General features: G+C 44.1%; 1 protein-coding gene across 4 annotated transcripts in view; it reads right to left on the bottom strand.

Annotated features, from left to right (window-relative positions):
* Positions 1-24,970, bottom strand: part of SH3KBP1 (SH3 domain containing kinase binding protein 1) — a 328,594-nt gene that overhangs the window by 275,089 nt on the left and 28,535 nt on the right. For 3 of the 4 annotated variants that reach the window (XM_049643565.1, XM_049643564.1, XM_049643561.1), the window contains exon 2: positions 3,309-3,466. In XM_049643565.1, the coding sequence (XP_049499522.1) occupies positions 3,309-3,466 (158 nt within the window). The remainder of the gene's footprint in view (positions 1-3,308; positions 3,467-24,970) is intronic. The other variant, XM_049643563.1, reaches the window with a different exon arrangement.

Raw genomic sequence — 24,970 nt, forward strand, 5'->3', positions numbered from 1 at the left:
CCTTCCTAGGGTCTCCCTCTCTCCCACAGTCCTCCCTTCCTTCCCAGGGTCTTCTTCTCGCTTCCCCATGGTCCTCGCCTCCTTCCCAGGGTCCTCCTCTCTCTTTCCCATAGTCCTCGCCTCCTTCCCAGGGTCTTCCTCTTTTTCCCCACAGTCTTCACCTCCTTCCCAGAGTCCTCTTCTTTCTTTCCCAGATCCTCCTTTCTCTTTCCCATGGTCCTCTTCTCTCATTCCTTTCTCCTCCATCTTCACACCAAGCTTTTATCTGGAAAAACCCTCCTGCTACACTAGAATTTGGCTCAAATTCAAGGGCAGTCCTTGTCCCAAAATTGGGGGTTTTGTTTGGAAGGGCAAAAGAATTACACCCCCATTTATACATCAGTACAACAGAGTCAATATGTGATAGCCCAGATATAATATTTTCCTACTCTTAAAATGGGAAAGAGCTGCTAGGTTCAACTGTAGTCCAAGAAAAAAAAAGTCTGTACTCCTACAACTATTTATAAAAAGCAAGTCATTCAGCGTGTTACCAACAAAACTGTCCCCAGCCTCTGCACAACAAAAATAAAAGAACAAGGGGTGCCTGGGTGGCTCCCTCGGTTAAGTGTCCGACTTCAGCTCAGGTCATGATCACATGGTTCGTGGGTTCGAGCCCCACATTGGGCTCTGCGCTGACAGCCCAGAACCTGGAGCCTGCTTCGAATTCTGTGCCTCCCTCTCTCTCTGCCCCTCCCCTGCTCGTGCTCTGTCTCTGTCTCTTTCTCTCTCAAAAATAAACATTTAAAAAACTTAAAAAAAAGAAAAAAATGAAATGTGAGCAAGATTACTCTGGGGCAAGATCCTAAGGAAAGACTGAAGTGGGTTCCTATTAGTTCTAGACTGGGGGCAGGGTACAGGTAGAGGGCCCAAGAGTTGGACACTGTTTTTCACGATCAATCCCTTTTCATAAAACCCTCCCATGTAGCTCTCAAGTCACTTTGAGGGGGACACCTGCTTCTCTGGGCCCAGCACCCCCACACTACCTGCTCCCTACAGCCATAGGTCTTAGGCATGGTCTGGTACCACTGAATTACAGGAGAAGCCCTGGGGATTTCTGCACACAACCCTTCCAGTAAGAACAATCCTGTCTTCTCCAGTGTTAGATAGGAAGTTTATGGCAGAAAAAATTTTTAGGCCTACTTGGTATTTCCCACAGGGAACAGCCTCAAGGTGACGTCTCTCCCCGCCCCCCCCCCTTTTTTTTACTCAATTCCAACCATTATTTAGAACTGTGCAGCATGTAATTTCTTAACACTAATGAGCTACATTTTTGTAATTAACCCCTAGATGACTTCTGCAAAGGGCATAATTTTTAAAACATTCCTGAAAAAGTAGATTTTATTCAATGCTTCATGGCCACAAAGGGGAAAGGAAAATACCACTCCTATCAAAAAAGCAATATGAATACAAAGGTGTAAAACAGCATAACTGGAATTCTACATTCAATCTGACTGCTACTTGACTTAAATAGTCAACACAAGGGGGGCCTGGGTGGCTCAGTTGGTTGAGTGTCCAACTATTGATTTCGGCTCAGGTCATGATCCCAGAGTTGTGGGATCAAGCCCTGCATGGGGCTCGACACTGTGTGTGGAACCTGCTTAAGATTCTCTTTCTCTCCCTCTGCGCTTCTCCCCAGCTCATGCTCTCTCTCTCTCTCTCTCTCTCTCTCTAAAATAAGTAAGTAAGTAAATAAATAAATAAAAGTCAAAACTAGGTTCACCTCATGAGGTACCTCGGTAGCTCAGGTAGTTGAGTGCACAACTCTTGAGTTTGGCTCAGGTCATGATCCCAAACACATGGGATCGAGCCCCATATCAGGCTCTGCACTGTGTGGAGGCTACTTGAGAGTCTCTCTCTCTCTTTGTCTCTCTCTTTTTCTCTCCCCCCTCCTCTGCCTCTCCTCCCTGCTCTTCCTCTCTAATATATATATAATATTATTATTTAATATTTATTTATAATTTTGTACATAATATACAATATTGAATATTTAATAATTAACATTTAATAATATATATTTAATCATAATTTTCCCTCCAGATGTGCCAAATGTCTCCAATTAATTCCCTCTGTGAAGCATCCCATTGACGTAAGTCATGGCAGGTGTGAGGAGCCTTGAAGGTTATTTTACTTTTTTTGAGTTTTTGTTTTAATTTAATTTTAGTTTAGTTTTAGATTTATTTTAGTTTTAATTTTAATTTCAGGTAACACAATGGAGTATTAGTTTCAGGTATGCAGTATGGTAATTCAGCACTTCAACAGATCACCCTGGGCTCACTGGGACAGATGTGCTCCTGAATCTCCACCTCCTATTTAATCCAACCCCCCACCCCACCCCCACCCCCACCCCCACCTTTGAAGGTTTCTGTAAAGGAAAGCCTGGAGCTCACAAGGTCGAGGTGCACAAAACTGAACCACAGTGTTCACTGCTTTAAAAAAAAAAAAAAAGGCAAAGATAGACCCACATAGGACGAATCACTGGCCTGGCCAGCTTCTCCATTCAGCACTAACCTTTGTGGATTCCCCAAGGGCACTCTGAGGGAGGAGCTTACCTCAGGAGGTCAAGGACAAGGGAAAAACCCTCTCAGCTTCTCTTTAAAGTTTCTACATTTGCCATACTTCACGGTAAGATCTTTCTGTAAGAAAGACCAAAGTCCACGCAAGAAAATAGAGATGCCCTCCAGGGAGAACAATAAAAGGAAATGAAGTCCAGTGGGGGTGGAGGGAAGGGAGGGAGTAAAAGTGGTCTGTTTTTCTGGGCCTGTGAAGTACTTCTTGACCCTCTATCTCTCTTTTACCCAAGTGATGACTCTTAAGCCAAAGGAAGCTAAGAGGTTTCTGATATATATATACATATATATATATATATATATATATATATATACACACACACACACACACACACACACGACTCAATTTTAAAAAAACTAGTTTCATTTTGAATGGAATGGATAAGGGTTAAATTCCTTTCAAACATCAAAGTAAATGAACAAGTACATAAAACAATTTAACAAGCCTTATATTTTTCCAGCATTTTCTAAGTGACACATCACTTTTAAAAAGAACATCCTGGGCCTTAAGAAAGTGATTTCACAATGGCTATCTCTAGATACCTAGTGCGAAGCTATACATGCTCTTCTTGATAGCACACAAGAGGTCAAACTGTCAACTCATCCCCGACATGACCCCATGAAATTACCCAAGTGCCCCCCACAGTTTTGGTCAGTAGAACCCACAGAGGAGACAGGAAAAGGGTTTCACATTGTACTCACTCTTACAAAGTTGTCAGGGAACAAACCTCTCCTGCCGTTGATCTGTCCCTCCCACCAGCCTCCATCCTCCTTCCTGATGTTGGTGATGATCTCACCCACGCTGATCGTCAGCTCATCGTCGTGCTGGGCCTGGTAGTCAAACTCCACTATGGCCTCCACTGAAAGGAACAGGGACAGAAAAAAGAGCACCTTAGATCAGATCTTGGAGAAGTCTGAGGCCCACCAGCCCTGGAAGATCAGTAAAGTCTTATTAAAGGGACTTCCCCTCTACCAGTACTTAAAATAACAGGACCCCACACAGCAACCTGATTTTGGTTAACCTGAGGCCTGTCGCACAGAAACCACAAAGCGCAGGTCCGTGGTCAGGGACCGGCAGAGTGGCCTACGGTTCTCAGGGCCAGCAGGAGCTTCAGAGGGGAAACCACACAACGACAGAAGGCCAATCACATTCGCACTCCCGGAGGGAGTACAGCATCATTTCCCAAGTGCAAAGAAGGCAGATAACACACGCAGGTTTGGTCCTTAGGTGTTCCCAGCCTTGCAAAGACGAACTGTGTGATGTTAACGTCCCTGGACCTCAGGCATGCAAAATGATAATAACTCCCACCCTAAAGAAATAATGCCCATCTCTCAGCCACAAGATGTACTAAGTCAGCTGACACTGAGGGCCCCGCTGGCCAAGCCAATGTCTCTGGCTGCTTATGTCTGCAGGGTAAATCTGGAAAGACCAGACACCCTCAGGACAACTACCCTGTCAACAGAGGGCTTCTCAGGCAGCAGCACCATTTTAAAGTGTTCCCCCAATCTGTGGTGATTTTTTACATTTGGTCATAGGTGGAGGCAAGAGACGACACAGATGCGACTTGTTGATAAAGTGCAGGTGCAAAGTAGCAGAGCTAAGCAATCCCAAGCATGTTAACTCGTCCATGGATAGATTATGCAACTCGTCTATGCTTTGGGACTTGCCTCATAGCCACCTCAACCAATAAACCTCTTGTCCTTTTCCTTCTATATTTGCAGCTCAGGATGAATGAATGAATGGCAAATGAATAAATACAAGGATACTGAAAATTTGCTGAAACCCCAGGTGGTGAATTAGCAACTTAGAAATTATGGAAATAGAAGAGGAAAAGTTTTAAATGAGCTCTGTAAGAAGCACAAAAGTCAACTCAAAATGGATCACAGACCTAAATCTAACAGCCAGAAGTACCACACTTTCATAAGTAAGCACAGGATAAAACCTTAGCAATCTTGGGTTTGGCAAAGATTTCTTCAGTAGTCAACAAAAAAGCACAGATGACTGGAAACCTCAATACAATGGGGCAGGTTTCCAGGAAAAAGGTGGGTAGGTGAGTGGGCCCCCTGTCAATGGGCTTTGTGTCTCCATTAGGGATGAATTCCCAAAATGCTTCCAGATCAGAAGACCCTGGCCAATTCACAAGCAACTCAAAGTGAAATTTCTTTGCCTGGATCATTATTTCCATTCCAAAATTAGCTGTCATGAATCTTCCCAGGATGAAGTTGAGTTGTAAACCCCCTTCTCATCACTTGTAAACAAAAAGGAAGAGCATCAGAGCCTGAACAAAGCAACTTTTTCCGATTTTTCCTGGTTCCTGACAAGTACAAAGGCAGAAACACTCCTATTTTCTTGCATCATGCTCTGCTCCCCAGCAGTTAAAATGAGCCATCATGACAATTGGAACCAGGTCAATTAAAAACCAACTTTCCTCAGGGGCACCTGGGTGGCTCAGTCGGTTGAGCGTCCGACTTCGGCTCAGGTCATGATCTCACAGTTTGTGGGTTCAAGCCCCACATCAGGCTCTGTGCTGACAGCTCAGAGCCTGGAGCCTGCTTCAGATTCTGTGTCTCCTTCTCTCTCTGACCCTCCCCCACTCACACTTTGTCTCACCTGTTTCTCAAAAATAAATACACGTAAAAAACAAATTTTTTTTTTTAAACCAACTTTCTTCAAATGACCCAGACAGGGATCCACTAAAGCTCTGCAAATGGAACTGAGCCGGCAGTAACCAATGTTTCTGTGCCCAACATTTCTCCTGCATTATCTCATTTAATCCTCACAATATTATGATGCTCATCTTCCCAATTAAAGAACCTGAAGCTCAGCAAAGCAGTTAAGCTCATTTTTCTGAGCCAGTGCTCTCCAAAGTGGGATGCACTCACTTCAGGGATTAGTTGATATCATGAAAAAACAATCAGAAGAACAGCGATTCGTTTTATTTTAATTTTAAAAAGACAAAAATTCAACGTCCCTTATATTCCATTTGAAAAATGACACCGGTTCCTTCATCCAGCCTCTAGGTCAGGAAGCAGCCTGAGGCCAGCAGGGCCCCTCAACAAGGCTGCCTGCTAGAGCCAGAGCCGGCTTGTGGCTCCGGCGGGGGGAAGGTCTGCAGAGCTGGGCAGCCTCCTGATGAAGCCTCTTCATGGCTATGACCCCTCAATAAATGGATGAAAGGCTTAAAAAGAATTGTGTGAAGAAATCAGGGGTTGTAGACAATAGTCAACATGGGAGCAAGGAAACAAGGAAATGTCACAGCTGCTGCCTTCGGCTCCTGGTGTGAGCTCTGGGCCAGCCATGTTGGGAGGTGAGCGCGAGGACAAGCCAACCAGATCTTCCAGGGACACGACTGAATTATCAGGACAATTGAGAATACAGGTTGTCTTCCACTGCTGATACGGGTGTAAATTACCTGGTTATAGTATGGAACTATTCTGATTGCAAGATATTTAAATGTACGTACCTGAATCATGAAGACAAAGGTCTTCATTTTCCACCAATGTCCAAATTCCTATAACACTCAATCTCATGTTTTCCCAGAGTCCGCTAAACCTAATAATAAATGTTTAGAAGCTTCTTTGGGGTTTTCTCAATCAACTAGTTCAATAATACATGCATACAATCTGTAACTAAATATATACATGGAACCACTCGATTATTTTTTTTAATAATAGGTATTTTTTTTAACCAAGAAAAGGCCTGGAACACTGACCTATGCTCCCCAAGGCTGACCCCATTAGTGCTTGCAGACAGAAGCTCATAGTTTGTCTGAGGGGAACAGGAGATCACGGTGAGTGGAAGGGGCGGGGGCGGGAAGCAGCACATGGGACCTGGCTGGGTCCATCTAGACACTGAACTTGAACCCTGTGTACTTTGGGGAAGTCAGAACCCCATCAACTTCCAGAACACAACCTTGCTGCTTCTTTCCTAAACAGCAATTCTCACTTTATTCTGTACACGGGCCTTACCAAAATGATGCTGGAAGAGGACAAAGGAATTTGCTTCAAGATGGTTACTAGGAAGTAAACAGCTGCTGTCTGCTGTCACAAACTGACGAGAAACACATCCTGCTTTTGCTTCAGTCTCTCTCTTGTGATGAGCCCAAGGACACATCTTACTTGACGCTTACTGTAAGGCTGGGGGTTAGGAATTGGGGGCTTGGGGATAAATAAAGCTAACTGCAGGGGCGCCTTGGTGGCTCAGTCGGTTGCGCGGTTGAGCGTCTGACTGCGGCTCAGGTCATGATCTTGCAGTTTGTGAATTTGAGCCCCGTATCGGGCTTGCTGCTCTCAGCACATAGGCTGCTTTGGATTTTCTGTCTCCCTCTCTCTGTCCCTCCACTGCTCGCGCGCTCTCTCTCAAAAATAAATAAAACATTCAAAAAAATTTACAAAAAAAAAAAAAAGCATAACCGCATGGCTTTTGAGTCTTCCCGATATCCTATCTGGTCTTTCCAGATTTAAACTTGTTTTAAGCTCCTAGACACTTCAGGCATCACATACACCCTGTCCGCCTTCAGCCCCAGCTGGGGGGGCCTGACTGCCTCATACCACCTTTCCGGCTCCTCCAGCCCCTAGGCCTCCCTGGGCCCTGGCCTTAAGGCAGTTCCATGTGGTGGTGGCTGCACAGGTGTCTCATCCTCCCAGGGAGCCTCTAAATGCCTTCTGGGTCCAGGTCACCCTCAGCTCTTAGTTCTGTTCTCTCTCCTATGAGCATCCATGACCTGTAGTAGGTGCTCAATAAAGCTGTGATACACCGACTGCCCAGCTTGCGTTTTATAATGGCAGGTAGTTCTCTGCCCAACAAAGATGCTACCAAAATGCCAAGTGTCAATCACATTTTTGCAAATCAAGTCAGATTCTTCAGTGCACTAACGGAGCTTGCTATTTAAAGAATCCTGTGGTTAATTCTTTTGTAACATGAATAATCACTTCCTGCTTTACTTTTCCTGTCAAGATGAATTTTACATATCAGGTTTCTCTAAGAGGAGGAAACCTATGTATGATTTTCTTAAGCACTCATAAATCATGAGGCTATGTCTCTCCTATCCCCCTGAAAGGCTCTGTCCTGTGTCCTCTGTGAGCCATTGAAAGGTTCCGGACTTTGGCTGTCCACTACAGTCCATATCACTTGCCATATTTGGCTATCGAGTACCTGAAGTGTCACTGGTCCAAACTGAGATGTGCTGTAAAATACACAGCAGGTGGCAAAGACTTATTAGGAGAAAAGGAATGTAAAATATCTCATATTTAGATTGTACATTGAAATGATATTTTAGACATGCTGGGTTAAATAAGTATATTATTTCTTTTTACCTTGTTTCTTCTTGCCTTATGAACGTGGCTATTAGGACATTTAAAATTACACATGCAGCCTAGTATTATACTTCTGTTGGACAGAGCTAATTTAGGATAATACTTGGCAGACAGGAAATCAAGACCTCACACTTCATAAACAGTCAAAATATTCACAAGAACCCATGAGAGAAAGTCTGCGTCCCCGAAACCCATTTCCTTGACTTTAGGAAGCTGCAGGTAGGCTGCAGGAGCTATAAAACATTGCCTGAGATTTTTTTTAATGGTACCTTTTGGGAAACTACCTGTAGACATGAGCACAAAATTAAAACACTAAGCTAAATACAATATATCAGAGGTATAATTAGGGCAACGGTAAACAAAATCTCATATTGAAAGACACCATAAATTACAAAACTTAAGGAAGTCTCCCTGTCAGAAAAATACCACCCTTCAGTTGCCTGCTGTGCCAACAGCCGGCCTCCACACGTTTGCCGCATCTCCGGTCGCTGCAAAAGCCAAGGCTATGGTTAACCCGTGTGCACAAATGGATAGAGCCAGGGGAGAAAAGAGGTCTGCTTCGACGCGCAAAACGTGTCAACCACCCAGATCTCTACCTTCAAACTTGCTGGAATGTGTCCTCCCCCAAAAGATGAAATGTGTGCTTCTTAGCAGTCAGTTGGCTAAGCCAGCTGCCAAGCACCTTTTCACAGCAAACTTCTCACGGTGGCATTTCAGAGGCCCCTCTCTGCAACCCGGCCCCTCCCTGCCTCTATGCACTGAACTTCCTGTCTCCTGTCACTTAACTGTGCCACAATTTCACAGTGGCTTAGCCCAGTCAGACTACAAGCTCCATCTGGGAAGAGCCCTGGTCTTTTTCAGGATTCTACCTCCCTTGCTTAGCCTCAGGTCCAGCTCCATAAATATCTGAATAAAGCAGAAAGCATGAAGGAGAATGAAAGTTTCCCAATTAATTTCCTTTGTCTATATATACATATAGATGATGCCGCAAACCTCTCGTGCAGTTTAAGCAGCCTTAGGCTTTAAGAACTTCAGATGTACACACAGCAAAGGAAACCATCAACACAATGAAAAGGCAACCTACTGAATGGGAGAAAATATTTGCAAATCATCTATCTAATAAGTGGTTAATATCCAAAATACATAAATAATTCGTATAACCCAATAGCAAAACAAACAAACAAAAAACAAACAAAAACCACACACACGCAACCTGATTTAAAAATGAGCAGAGGATCTGAACAGACATTTTTCCAAAGAAGACATACAGATGGCCAACAGGTACATGAAAAGGTGCTCAATATCACTAATCATCAGGGATATGCAAATAAAACCACAATGAGGTATCGCCTCACACCTATCAGAATGGCTAGAATCAAAAGGACCAGCAATAACATGTGTTGGTGAGGATGTGGGGAAAAGGGAACCCTTGTGCACCTCTGATGACTACCATATGATCCAGCAGCCCCACTCTTGGGTACGTATCTGAAGAAAAAGAAAACACTTAACCGAAAAGATAGCTGCACTCCTATGTTCACTGCAGCATTATTTACAATAGGCAAGACATGGAAACAACCTAAATGTCCATCAAGGACAAACGGAGACAGAAGATGTGGTATATACACTATTGAATATCACTCAGCCATAAAAAAGAATGGAATCTTGCCATTTGCAACAACATGGATGGACCTTGAGGGTATTATGCTAAGTGAAAGAAAGAGAAAGACAGAGAAAGAGAATTATCATATGATCTCACTTATATGTGGACTCCACAAAAAAAGAAAGAAAAAAAAGCACAGAGATACCAAGAACAGATTGGCAGTTGCCAGAGGTAGGTAGAGTGGGGGCCAGTGAAATGGGTGAAGGGAGTCAGAAGATACAAACTTGCAGTTATAAAATAAAGAAGGCATGAGGATGTAATGTAGAGCATGGTGACTATAGTTAATAATACTTGACTGCATATTTAAAGTCTCCAAAGGAGTAACTCTTACAAGTACTCATCACAAGAAAAAAACTCTGTAGCTACGTGTGGTGGCAGAACACAACTAGAACTCTTGTGATGATCATCTTGAAATATACACAAATATCAAATCATTATGTTGTACACCTGAAACTAATATGTTATATGTCAACTATACCCCAATACAAAATAAAAAGAACTGCTTCATTTGTGAATTTTAAAGAATAATTTCTTAATGTTTTGTTCTAGTCCTGATTGAAGAAAGCGTATAAAATCAAGAACTAATTTTTTTCCAAAAGACTTTACCAAAAAAGATCATCATTCCTGATCACTGGAGATAGAAAGAACACTAGTTACTATCTTGTCAAATCCTTTTCCTAATTTTATAGATGAGGAACTGAGGCCTGGAAGGTTCCACAACTGAGGCTGAGAGAGAGTGAGAGTTAAATCGTGGCAGCATCAAGACTGGGACTAAACTCTCCCACATCATGGTCCTGGTGAGACAAGAGAAGTTGTGAAGTGAAAAGGAGGAAAACCAAGACCAGCAAGATCCAGATATCCATGCCACTGGGTTTATCTTCCTTTCATATGCAGCTTAGTTCCCAGAATATCCAGGGAAAATTACACCAGTCAGGAATATACAAGAACCTGTGTTCAAATCTAATAAGAGAGAAAAGAGATCAGTGGTTGCCTAGGCCAGGGAGTGAATGCAGAAGAATACAAGAGATGATACTGGGATGATGGAAATGTACTAAAATTAAGTTGTGGTGAGGGTTTCACAATGCTGTAAATTTACTAAAATCATCGCACTGTACACTTAAAATGGTAGAATTTTATATCTCAATATAGCTATTTAAATTTTTTTATAAACGTATTTACTGAGAGAGGGAGAGAGGGAGTGTGTGTGTGCACAAACAAGGGAGAGGGGCAGAGGAAGAGGGAGAGAGAGAATCCCAAGCAGACTCCATGCTCAGCAAGGAGCCCACCACAGGGCTTGATCTCAAGACTGAGATCATGACCTGAACCAAAATCAAGAGTCAGATACTTAACCCACTGAGCCCCTCAGACACCCACCTCAATATAGCTTTTAAAAATAAAAAGACCATGTGATGTATATTCTGGAATGTATGATCGCAGATATCACTCATTGAGGTGGTTGACTGCCTTTGTGCCCCAGGGAGAGACCAATCCCCATGTAGAGAGGGGAATCCATTTGAGGGACCCCCCCCCCGCTCCCATGAGATACAGTCGGATGGGACTTGCCACCTCTGACAGCACAGGACTCAACTGTGGCTACCAACGGCCAATGGACATGACAAAGACTGGATGTGGCTGGAGCAGACCCCCCAGCAGGGCTCCCAAAAGAGGCAGGGATCTCCGGGGCTCCCTGGTTGCCATCTTTTCTCAACCTGATCTTCCAGCTTTTCCTTCCATCCTATAAACCAGCCAGCAGCCCTCCAGTAAATCCTCCTCGGTCTTTGGTCGAGGGTGAGTTGGTTTCTGTTGCTTGCCACCAGAGAACCCTAACAGATACACTTGTACATCAATGTTTTGAACAGACTCTTCCCTACACAAGGCCCGGTTCTCAGCATCCCATGCTCACCTGGTAGTGCCACGGCTGAAGGTGTAGGTCTAAACTTCCTAGGTTGGGGCCACTGGCACTGAGAGGACCTCCAAGTCCAACCAAGTTGAGCTCCACACCAGCACACTTTCCTTTCGCATCTTCACGGACACACCACTAAGGAGACCATTCAAGGCCCAAAAAGGGGTCATTCCTAAGGACTGAAACTGTTAGAACCTGAACATGAGCTTCCCCAAGGAAGACAGGTGCAGAACACAGACCCCAGAGAACAAAGAGCTACTGGGCCTAAGCTCTCTCCCCGGGCACCATGTGCCAGGGGGGCTGCCCGCAGGGTTAAACGATGTCTGTAGCGGCCTAGCAGCAGCTCCCAGAACTGGGCATGAGCATGGAAGGGAAAAGAGAACAACCAAGAGAGAAGAGAAAGAAGCAACCAGCTGTGAGAGAGGAAAGAAGGCCCACCACTGACTGCCTCCCATGGCACTCGGGACGCTCTTGTCACACCGCTCGCTGGGCCAGCCTCCCAGCCCATCTCTCGACCCGTGCTGCCTGTACCCAAGCATCTTCACGGTGGACGTGAGCTGTGGGAGAAAGAACACAGGACTTAAAGCCTGGTAGGACTGGCAGTGAGTTCTGACACAGACATTCACTAGCTGTGTCACAGGGGCCACACACCTTGCTTGAGTTCATTTGCTCTGTACTTCAAATCGGAAGATGATTACCCAGTGGGTTGTTGCAAAGATGAGGGGCGATGCTTGTAAACTCCTGTACACAGAAGCCACTCTATAAATGACAGCCACGAGCCTTACAGGCCTGTGTGGTGCTGTGCCACAAAGGTTTCCCCATGCGTGTCCTCTCTGCCTGGCCCCTGGAATGCGAACCCTTAGAGGGCAGATCCAAGCATCTCTTCCCCCTCACCTGGTGTCTGGCACATAGTAGGTGCTCAATTATTGTTGGCGATCGAATGCATGTCTTGAGAAAGTGTTACCCCAAACCATAGCTTATTGTAACTCAGCACAGTGAAACGCAGTCACAGATGAGACTTGTGTGACTTGTGTGACTTGAAGGCTAGAGGAAGCCAAAACCAGCATGGCCAGTCACAAAATACGCTCTGGCCCACGGGTCCAACCTTCCCAAGTGCTACAGTGATCAGCCTCCACTCCATTCCCACCTCTGCCACGACCACCGCTCCTGACAGCAGAGGGGCCCTGGAGGAGAGATGAGAATGGGAGGTAGGGCGTGGCTGGGTCGCCAGCTCCCTCAACCAGAAGTGCTTCACAAAGCTGGGGGGGGGGGGTGGAGTCCCTCACAGCCTGTGTTTTGAAGCCTTGGCCTCAATAGACCTCACGCAAGGAGCCAGAAACAATGAGTTCTTAAACACTTCCCGACCGAAATTAACCCCTGCAAACCTAATGCACAGCTCTTCTAAGAATGTGCTTTAGATACACTGGACAAGAATAACTTGGCCAGAAAAAGAAATAAATAAAAAAGAAGTAAAATAAAAAAGAAAGCACAGAGAAAGTATGCAGATGAACCTGCAGGTTAAAAAAAAAAAAAAAAAACTAGCAAAGAATCAAGACAATTGATTACAGATGATAAACCTGTAGAGCGAATGGTTCTATGCAGCACAGAGGAGAAAATAAATTGCACCTTAAAAAACCGGTTTAATAAGAAGACATTTAAGTCAAAAACAGTTTAGCCACTTAAAGAAAACATAACCTTTTTTTCAGCAGAAGAAAGCAAGCACATGGATGTTGCTTTACGTAAATATTTGACAGTTTTAAGTAACAAGATAGCTTAATTTTCTTTATATAATGACAGTCTATTCTCAGATTCAAAGGAGAGACCTAAAGGCAGGTGCCTAATTAGAAGGCGATCCCCTATTTTTCTCAGAGGATCCAAAAGGTTTGGGGCCAACCAAATTTTAAAAGGAAGAAGTGGGGGCACCTGGGTGGCTCAGTAGGTTAAATGTCTGACTCTTAATCTCAGCTCAGGTCATGATCTCACAGTTCATGACTTCCAGCCCCTCATGGGGCTCTGTGCTGAGGGAACTGAGCCTGCTTGGGATTCTCTCTCTCTCCCCCTCACCTGCTTGTGCTCTCCCTCTCAAAATAAATAAATATACTTCAAAAATAAAATAAAAGGAAGAAGAAATAGTCAAGTGTCTGCTTATACTATATACTAATTTAACTTTAAATTAGTATATGATATAGAGATTGTACAAAATAAGTAGAAAACATTGCTTTTCCCCTGACAGCCACCCATGTCATGAGCCAGTTTTATTCCACAGATGTTGCATGGATGATTGAAACACATTTAGTTATGGATAAGGCATCAAAAATGCTTGCTTAGGGGCGCCTGGGTGGCTCAGTTGGTTAAGCACCCAACTCTTGGTTTCGGCTCAGGTCATGATCTCATAGTTGGTGAGCTGGAGCCCCGCGTTGGGCTCCATACTGACAGTGTGGAGCCTGCTTGGCATTCTCTGTCTCCCTCTCTCTCTCTGCCCCTCCCCCACTTGCACTGCCCCCGTCTCTCTCAAAATAAATAAATAAACTTTTAAAAAAATCTTTGCTTAAACTTCTTTATTAAAAATCAATTCAGGGGGCACTTGGGTATCTCACTTGGTTAAGCGTCTGACTCTTGATTTCAGCTCAGGTCATGATCCCATGGTTTGTTGAATTCAAGCCCCCCTGCCCCCACACTGGGCTCTGCTCTGGCAGTGAGGAGCCTGCTTGGGATCCTCCCTCTCTCTCTCTCTCTCTCTCTGCACCTTTCTTGCTCTCTCTGGCTCAATCTCTCTCTCTCTCTCTCTCTCTCTCTCTCTCTCTCAAATAAATAAATTAATTAAAAAAAATTAATTCATAGAGGGGTGCCTGGGTGGCTCAGTCGGTTAAGCATCCAACTTCGGCTCAAGTCATGATCTCGCAGTCCGTGAGTTCGAGCCCCGCATCAGGCTCTATGCATACAGCTTGGAGCCTGCAGCCTGCTTCGGATTCTGTGTCTCCCTCTCTCTGCTCCTCCCCTGCTCAGACTCTGTCTCTCTCTCAAAAATAAAGAAAACATTTTAAAAACTTTTTAATTAATTCATAGAGCCCTATAGTACAAGATGCTTTGTAAGGACTGCAAGAGAATACAGCCCTGGCTTTTCTCAAGGGCAGTATGGGGGTGGCTGGGGAACTGGCTTTAGAAGTGGCCATGCAACCTGAAAGAAGAAAGCCACAAGGCTTTCTGCTGACTTCAGGGCAGCTATGTGGAATGAGGTGTAAGAGGCAAGAGGAGAGGGGAAGCAGGTCAAAAGGAGGGAGGTGAAGAATGATTCCACAGGAAAAAAGCGGTCAGTCTGCCCAGGGGCAAGTCCTGAGTCACTGCATGGCTTTCTGTTCCTAAGAAATGCACGGCCTGGTAAGGGAGAAAGTAGACAAAGGTGACAGGAAACCACAGGAAACCTTTGCTGCCACCCCCAGCATATTCCATGTCCCTCTTCAGGCTTCACTTACACCCCCAGGTGTAATGGTCCCTCTAAAGTGTGAGCCCCCAGAAGGCAGAAGGAAGTGTAACACAAGCATGTGGGCCTCCTAAAAGAAAAGTCACATTGCCCAACGCTTCCTCCCTCAAGTGCTGAGCTGACCGTTTGGCCCCATCGGGCGCTCAAGCGGTGCTGGTTGCCGAGTGGAGGGAAACCTGCAAGGATGATTTTTTGACAAGAAGCTGAAAATCCAAGAAGACGGGGTCCGAGACAAACGCATACGGGGCTGAAAGTGCAACATAAGGGCACAGAGACAGCTCTTCGAAGCGGTCTGGAATTTCAAACTGTTACAAGCGCAACTCCTCTGCACTCCCCAGCATGCAATCTGGAGATGATACCTGCAGCACCACACTGTGGACGTCATGAGCGACCGTGCACTTGACGGTTTCATCGTGTTTCATGTATGACATGATATAGCAATCACGAGTCTGCCAACATTATAACTACCAGTGGCTTGCAACTCTTTTCAGCTGGCATTTTTAACAGCTGAAGAACAATTTGAGATAATAGTTGGTAGTCAAGTATCTACTTCAAGACCATTTCCTTAATCAACTGCATTGTAAATACTATGTCACAGTATCAGAAAACCACTTAGTAAGTATGTGCCCACAGAGATTAACACGAAACAGAAGTTTAAAACCAACAGGTTTTTTTCCCTTGGAGATTACAATTTAAAGTTGGACAAACAGAATAATACATAAATAAACTGGACTGGGCTTTAAAATTTTGAAACATTTTCCAAAACCGAAACATGAGGTTAATAAAAATAAATAAAGCTAAAAGGATCAACACCCCACATCAAAACACTTCTAGAAGGATGATCCAAGAAGAGCAATACGTAATTTTTTTCAGAAATAATTGCATTTAGTTTCCAAATACCATTTTTAACTAAAAAAAAAAAAAAAAAAAAACCCAGGCAGCCTCGTAAAAATGACCGATTCCAAGTCTGGGGCAGGAAAGGGAACAAGCCTGAAACATCTTGTCAAAAACAAGAAATAACTTGTCAAAGCAAGGTAGCCATCAAAGACTAATAGAGTCACGTCAAAAGAATACAGAAGTGAATGAGAAAAGGCCCCTACTGGCCACAAATGGGACAAGAATCAGTAAGAATAACTGCCATGGGGATGCCTGGGTGGCTCAGTCATTTGAGTGTCCAACTCTTGATTTTGTCTCAGGTCATGATCTCACAGTGTAAGATGGGGCTCTCAAGGAGGGGGGGGGCTCTCTCTCTCAAAATAAATAAACATTTTTGAAAAAGGAATAACTGCAATGGATTGAAACACATGAAACAGGTTTGATGTCTCAAATCGATGTATGTTGGGGCACCTCGGTGGCTCAGTTGGTTGAGCATCCGACTTTGGCTCAGGTCATGATCTCACAGCTCATGAGTTCAAGCCCCACGTCGGGCTCGGTGCTGACAGCTCAGAGCCTGGAGCCTGCTTCGGATTCTGTGTCTCCCTCGCTCTCTGCCTCTCCCAAGCTCATTCTCTCATTCTCTCTCTCTCTCTCTCTCTCTCTCAAAAATAAATAAATATTAAAAAACTGATATATGTTATATGATCTATGTTTCATAGTGATTTTTTAGAAAATCACTGATAACTTTTATAGAATGCTAGGGAACAAACTCACTTTTCTGAGAACTGGTAAATTAAGGGAAAGAATCAAACATTTGTCTGCCTTTCCCTTATGAATTTAGTATAACCAAATAGTTGATGAGGAGAAATTTCTCATTATAGGAGTATTCTGGCTAACAAAGGAAGAAGGATTGAGGCAATCAACATTTTGTAACCTTTAATGTAATCCAACACCTGGGCAATGGTCACTAAGTCCTGCTAACATTACAAAGAAACACAACCAGGCTTCAAGAGCCTCGTGACAAAAAGATGTGCCACCTTTGCAAAGCAAGCCTCTGGATTTGCTGCCGGTTTTCAGAGAATCCAAGGGGTCCAGGAATATGGTAAATGGCACACTAAGGTACAGTCAACAAAATCCAGAGACTCTGGAAAATTCTACAAGCAAATGACAGCTTCTTCAACAAGGGAAGGGAAGGGAAGGGGAAGGGAGGGGAGGGAAGAGGGGGAGGGGAAGGGGAGGGGAGGGGGAAGGGGGGAAGGGGGAAGGGGGGAAGGGGGAAGGGGAAGGGAGAGGAAAGGGGAGGGGAGGGGAGAGGAAAGGGGAGGGGAGGGGAGGGGGAAGGGGAAGGGAGAGGGAGAGGGAAGGGGAGGGGAGGGGAGGGGGAAGGGGAGGGGGAAGAAGAGGGAGGGGTAAGGGGTACGGAAGAGAAGGGGAGGGGGAAGGGGAAGGGGGAGGGAAGGGGGAGGGAAGGGAAGGGAAGGGAAGGGAAGGGAAGGGAAGGGAAGGGAAAAGAGATGAGGGAACCTAGATTAAAAGAGATTCAGGGACAACCAACCAATCACAAAGTATGGACCTTCCAAATCCAGATTCAAACAAATGCCTTTTTAAGTATTTTAACTATGTGTCATTGAATATTTAAACTGGAAGTCTGGTGATAAGGACACATTGTTAGTTGTTGTAGGTGTAAAAATGATATTGTGATTATGGTTTTGAAAAGAGTCCTTATCTTTAAGAAATACATGCTGAAACACATCCGGATTGTTAAAATGCTCTAAATGTGCAAGAAGAACAATGTTCTACATTGAACCTAAGAGATGAAGACAAAAATCTCAATGCTGGCGTAACTTGCCCTGGTGTAACTGGGAGTTTCATAAGTGATTCAGCTCACCATGGTATGCACAACAATGCACCTGAAAAGGAAGATGGGGTTTGTAAAGGCAACAAGATATTAGAAGTGTGTGTATGTGTATGTGTGCATGTGTATGTGTTTCAATACCTGCATTTGTTAAGGGCATGAGGTATCTACAAATATTTTTTTAATGTAGTTTATTTTTTTAAGTGTATTTATTTTCAAGAGAGCTCGAGTGAGCACAAGTGGGGGAGGGGCAGAGAGATGGAGAGAGAGTCCCAAGCAAGCTCCACACTGTCAGCGCAGACCCTATTCAGGGCTTGATCTCACATAAACTGTGAGATCTGACCTGAGCCAAAGTAGGATGGTTAACTGACTGAGCCACCCAGGTGCCTCTATAAATATTTATTTTTTATTTTTTTTAATGTTTATTTGTTATTACTGAGAGACAGAGAGAGACAGAGCATGAGCAGGGAAGGGGCAGAGAGAGAGGGAGACACAGAGTCCGAAGCAGGTTCCAGGCTCTGAGCTGTCAGCACAGAGCCCTACATGGGGCTCGACCTTGCAAACCGCGAGATCATGACCTGAGCTGAAGTCGGACGCTCAACCGACTGAGTCATCCAAGTGCCCCTACAAATATTTTTAAATAAGGAATTGATCCAAAACTATTTTGCCTTTTTCGTGCTACAGTTTAATTCTTTGTAAATAATTCTAAAGTATATGTCAAGTAACCAAAATTGTGATTACCTTCCTGCAAGACATGCATTTTAAAAGAAACCCTGAGGCAACTGGGACTTAAACTATACTTACTTTACATGTTGTACAATGCTTAATCTTAATTCCTTTGTCAAAATATACTTTTAGCTACTACTTAAAAAACCATAATAAGCAACAAGAACCATCAGAAGTGTGTTCTATATCACATGACTACAAGCGTGGACCTTGAAACAAAACAGCAAGGCCACCTCTGGGAATATTCTGAATTTAGATTTTGGTGGTGGTGGCAGTGGTGGTGGTGTGTGTGTGAAGAGTGAGGGTATAACTATTTTTAACTGTCACGTTTTATCTTTTCTTCAGCTTTGAGATATACTTGACATATAACATTGTGAAAATCTAAGATAATGTAATGATTTGATACACTTATATATTACAATACGATGTCCACAATAAAGTTGGTTAACACATCCTTCCCTTTATACATAATTACCATTTTGGGGTGTGTGTGTGTGTGTGTGTGTGTGTGTGTGTGTGTGTGTGGTAGTGGTGAGAACATGTAAGATCTACTCTCTCAGCAACTTTCGAGTATTCAATACAATATGTGCTAACAACAGTCACCCATATGCCCTAAAACTTCTTTATCTTATTACTGGAAATATATACTCTTTGACCAACAACTCCCATTTCCCCCACCCCAAGCCCAAACCCTGACAACCACCATTCTACTCTCTGTTTCCATGATTTTTAGATTTTAGGCTCTTTTAGATTTCACAAAGTGAGATCATACAGTATTTGTCTCTGTCTGACTTACCTCACTTAGCATAATGCCCTCAAGATTTATCCATGTTGTCACAAAAGGCAGGATTTCCTTATTTTTATGGCCAAGTAATATTCCACTGTATAAACATACCATATTTTCTTCATTCACAGATGGACACATAAGTCATTTTCATGTCTTGACTATTATGAATAACGCTGCAAGGAACAAAGGAATGCACGTATCTCTCGGAGCTAATGACTTCATTTCCTTTAGATAAATACCCAGAAGTGTGATTGCTAGATCATATGATAATTCTATTTTTACGTTTTTGAGGAAATTCCATACTGTTTTCCATAGTAATTATACCAATTTACATCTTGATTTGGGGTTTCTTGAAATATATTATATATAAAGAAGAATGCTGTTTTGGTTGTTAAGGTATAAAAGTGATATCGTGATTACGGTTATAAAGAGTCCTCATCTTTGGAGCACCTGGGTGGCTCAGTCGGTAAAGCATCCGACTCTTGATTTCGGCTCAGGTCATGATCTCCCCCCTTTCAAAGTAAATAAATAAACAAACATTTAAGGGGTGGCTGGGTGGCTCAGTCAGTTGGGCATCTGACTCTTGGTTTCAGCTCAGGTCATAATCTTGTGGTTTGTGGGTGTGAGTCCTGTGTCAGGCTCTGTGCTGAGGGCACAGAGCCTGCTTGGGATTCTCTCTCTCCCTCTCTCTCTCTGCCCCTCCCCTGCTCTTAATTTAAATAAACATTAAAAAAGAGTCCTCATCTTGGAGAACTGTGTGCTAAAACATGACAGAAATGCGGTAGGCCGTCTGCCTGGCCCTCGGCATCCCGCTCTCTGAGAGCTGGCCCCTCATTTGGTGGGGGTAAGCCTCAACAGGCACTTCAGCCTGCACGTCACTGGGACTCCACCCTCGCTGCTCAGCAGCCAGCCCTGGCGTCACCCAGACCTACTGAATCTGAAGCTGCGGTGTCACAAGATCCCTGGGGGACTGACACACTCAGTGGCATTGGAGAAGTGCTGGTCTATACCACATGACTTCCTCACCCAGGTGTCACAATCACCTGTGCAGCATCCTCCGGCCTCTCTCCTCCCAGGCTGGCCCGCATCAGAATGGGGGTAGTCATGTCTAAGTTGAAGATGGTCTCCCAGTGACTTTACCTCCACCACTCTCCTAAACTCCTTTTTAGGAAGGAGGAAAAGTCTGCATTGAACATCAGGGTCAGATGCTTACAGACCCCAGGACTGAGGATTTCTGAGGCACCTTTCAGGGCTGGGTCTGCAGAAGAACCACTAAGAAGGCAGCAGCAAGCAGGTACACAAGGGGGCAAGGCACTTCATTCTCACTTCAGATGAAATAAACAAATCCAGACACTCAACCAGTCCCTCTACGTGAAAGGAGATGCAATTCCTTGTCCTCGTCACAGATCTACCCACACTGGATTGTTGTGTCCCCCCCCCCTTCACCGGAGTGAAGGCCAAAAGAGGCAGAGAGTACCTGCTGTGTTTGCCCCTGTTCGCCCAGTGCTGGCATGATGCCCGGCCTAGAGTAGGAATGGATTAAATACTTGCTGAACGAAAATACTCTTGACTTCTAGATGCCAGGTGCCTTTACACCTTTACGCTCATCACATCGTTTAAGTGTAACAACCCTCTGGGGTAGATCAGATTTTCCAAGATGGCCACATGACCTCTCCCACCCTCATGCTCTTCCAGAATGCGATCCCAGCCATCAGCGGGGGTAGATCTAATCTCCCTCCCTGGGCCTGTGAATTTGGGCAGGCATGTGAGCACTCGGACCAAGAGAGTGCTGGGAAGCGATGCTGTGTGACTTCCGAGGCTTGGTGACAAAAGGCTAATATGCAGTTTCCAATCCACTTGCTGGATACTCTGAGGACTGCCACGCTGTGAGGAAACGAAGTCACACTGAGGGCCCACATAGGCACTCCAGGTGGCCACTGCTATTCGCGAGGTATGAAGAATGTGGTTTCCAGAGAGAGAAGATAACCTGTCTGAGGGCGAGGAGCTGATATCCCAGCTGCCAGCCACTCTGGATTCACAGCCTATCTTATTGCCTCTGCTCTTGCTCATATTTTTTTAATCAATGAAGATGTTCTGAGTCATAAGCTCCAGATACCGCGGCTATACCAAGAAAAACGTGAAGATACCAAAATGCATACGTGAACACGTGTAGTATCTCAAATATGGAACCAAGCCAAATTAGGCCAGCCTGCCCCTATAAATTCTTAGCTGACATTGTTTCAGACAGAATGGATCTTTGGTCTGCCAAGTATTTATTGAGACTCTGGGGGAACAGAGGCACTGGCCTAGACAACAGGAATGTGAGTTAGGGGCCCATTGTAGGAGAGGAGTCAGGAAAAGATGAAAAGAGAAGGAAGGACATTTCTTTCTCTGACATTAGATGAAAAGGGGATAAAAAGAAATTATAAGTGTTCTAATAGCAACAAAAGACATAAAGATGAGGGTACACAGGGGAATTGATGTCTTCTCTTAGACAGGAATCAGTAGCATCTGTTGGTAAGGGGCAGATGAGAGAAGAGAATCTGAGAAGCTTAAGAAAACAGTCTAGAGGCACCTGGGTGGCTCAGTCAGTTAAGCATGCGACTTAGGCTCAGCTCATGATCTCACAGCTCGTGAGTTCAAGCCCTGTGTCGGGCTCAGCGCTGACAGCTCAGAGCCTGGAGCCTGCTTCAGATTCTGTGTCTCCCTCTCTCTCTGCCCCTCCCCCATTCATGCTCCCCCATTCATGTTTTTAAGTAAACATTAAAAAAAATTTTTTTTTAAGAAAAAAGTCTGAGTGCAAAATGTACTATGGGTGCCCCAAAGCTGTGCCCAGGTAGGAGAAAACAGATTCAGAGCTGAGCTCAGTCACCTCCAGTAACTGATCCAGGGAGAGTGGGGGAGCTCAGTGTCTGCCAGGTGCCAAGCAGGATACAGACTGGGAGGGGGTGGTCACAGAGTCAGGGAGATGGTGGCAGGTGGAAAGGAAAGGGTAAGATGGCTGACCAACTGCACAGGGCTGAGGATCTATAAGGTGGAAGCACACTCTGCAAAGAATGTATAAAGGGCACTTTGTAGACCCAGACAAAATGGTGGACAGTACAGGAGCTCTAAAGGAAAGGAAGAGACCAAGAAGTTGCCAAGGATTGGGGGTGGGGGGTGGTCTCCTTCTTCTTCCCCCCCCCCACCGCACCACCCCAACATCTCTCATCTACATAACACTCCTTTCCAAAATTCCCTTCTCAAAAGACTCTCCAGAACACTGTCACCACGGAATGGGAGATTATCTATCCATACAAGTCTCCCAGCATTAGCAGCCTTCAGAGGATCTCAAGGTTAAACCTCTGCTGGAAATGACAGCTATTTCCCCAAACACACCTAGAACTAGCACTACAGGAAACAATTAAGCTGGATTTACTACTCCATGAGGGGAGTGTACCTCAATGAATGCTAACATACCCTTGAGGTCAATAGGTCTGGAATCAATATGTATTATGTACTTGAACATTGCCTTTGAAAGACAGCACAAGTTCGAGGAAAGTTCCCATTCTTGGTCCTAGAACTCAAAGGCCACCACAATCTGGCACAAGTTTGACATTGCCAAACTCACTTGCATTTAAACCCAGCCCCCAGCCCCAATTCCAGCTGGACAGTCCTGGTCCCCATTACCCTACACAATCTCCCCCAGAGGGCACATGGATGTTCTCATCCATGAAATCTGGTTCCTTATTACTTATATTACAAAATGCTTTCCATCTTCACAGCTTGAGGTCAACTTCAAACTCCATCTTGGGCCATTCCCGCATCCCACGACATTCCCAGTTTTACTGACTTCAGCATTAACTGAACAAATCACTTCTAATTATCATACACTGCCTTGTAACATCTTTTGAATTACTGTCTTAAACTGGGAGTTGGCAAACTTTTTATCAACTTTTTTGTCTCCAGATAGCAAATATTTTAGGCTTTGTGAGCCATACAAACTGTTGCAACTACTCAACTCTGGTGTTCTAGTGAGAAAGTAGACATGGACAATAAAAAAATGAGTGAGCATGGGAATGCAAGCTGGTGCAGCCACTCTGGAAAACAGTATGGAGGTTCCTCAAAAAACTAAAAATAGGACTACCCTACGACCCAGCAATTGCACTACTACATATTTATCCAAGGGATACAGGTGTGCTATTTCGAAGGGGCACATGCACCCCCATGTTTATAGAAGCACTATCAACAATAGCCAAAGTATGGAAAGAGCCCAAATGTCCATCGATGGATGAATGGATAAGGAAAATGTGGTATATATATTCAACGGAGTATTACTCGGCAATCAAAAAGAATGAAATCCTGCCATTTGCAACTACGTGGATGGAACTAAAGGGCATCATGCTAAGTGAAATGAGTCAGAGAAAGACAAAAATCATATGACTTCACTCATATGAGGACTTTAATATACAAAACAGATGAACATAAGGGAAGGGAAGCAAAAATCATATAAAAACAGGGAAGGGGAGAAAACATAAGAGACTCTTAAATATGGAAAACAAACAGAGGGTTACTGGAGGGGGTGTGGGAGGAGGGACGGGCTAAACGGGTAAGGGGCACTAAGGAATCTACTCCTGAAATCATTGTTGCACTATATGCTAACTAATTTGGATGTAAATTTTAAGAAATAAAATTTAAAAAATAAAAATAAATACATAAATAAATAATAACATAAAAAAATGAATGAGCATGGCTGTGTTCTAATAAAACTTTGTTTACAAATCTAATCAGCAGTCCAGATTTGATCTATCGGCCAGAGTTTACCAATCTCCATCTTAGAATGTTGTTTTTAACTCTTATTATCTCTTAAATTATGTTTTGTCACTCTAAAACAGATTTAAGTTCCTTAAAAGAAGGAACCAGGTATATATTTTCATTTACTTTTAGCCTCTATCTGGCACAGTGATGCACATACAAAGAATATATACATTTTTGAATAATCATTTGAGTATATATTGAATGATGTGCCACATATCACAATTTTTTTGTTAAGTACACTGATGGTGCAAACATGAATTTCTAACTAGGAGTAACTTAACTGAGCTGTGTGCTGTAAGGTATTTTTTTTTTAACCTTCCTGGTCTGCTCTTTTATCAGATATTCTTCTTCCGATCATTTCCACAGATAGCCTAATCCATTCATCCGACCAGCCACTTAACAGACTAGCACATTCCACAAGCTGGTTCACATCAGTAGGACTTAGGCTCTCTGCAGACAGAAATGCTCACTTCAGTATTCCGTTCTGCCCACCCCCGCCCACCCCCACCCCCCATCATATCACGGAATCATGGGAAGAGAAAGGTTGGCACAGGCAAAAGGGGAGCTTTCGGAAAACAGAGAGGAAATCGATCACTGCTGCTCCTCACAGAAGCAAACATGAAACAATTACCCGTAACCAAAATAAAATTAACTTCACAGTGGGTTAGTGACAGTTCCTGTCAGATGCTTCTAGCTCGCTTCTAAATCGACAACTGCAACAGAGAGAAAAGAAAGCAGACATTTTCTGAAGAATTTCAAATATGCAATAAACTACGTCGCCCCCAAAACCCTGCTTCTGAATGTGTTAAAGTCGATCCTCTATAAGGAGCTAAAAAGTAGTATTGTGTTCTTTCAGAATAACATGACAAATAGGTCACAGAAAGCCTGAGACTTTACTTCTTGCCAGTAGTGACCTTTGATGTCGATAAAGTCCCACTTCCTTTTATCACCTCCAATAAAGGC

The sequence above is a fragment of the Panthera uncia genome, chromosome X (assembly GCF_023721935.1).
Source record: "Panthera uncia isolate 11264 chromosome X, Puncia_PCG_1.0, whole genome shotgun sequence".
NCBI classification, from domain to species: domain Eukaryota; kingdom Metazoa; phylum Chordata; class Mammalia; order Carnivora; family Felidae; genus Panthera; species Panthera uncia.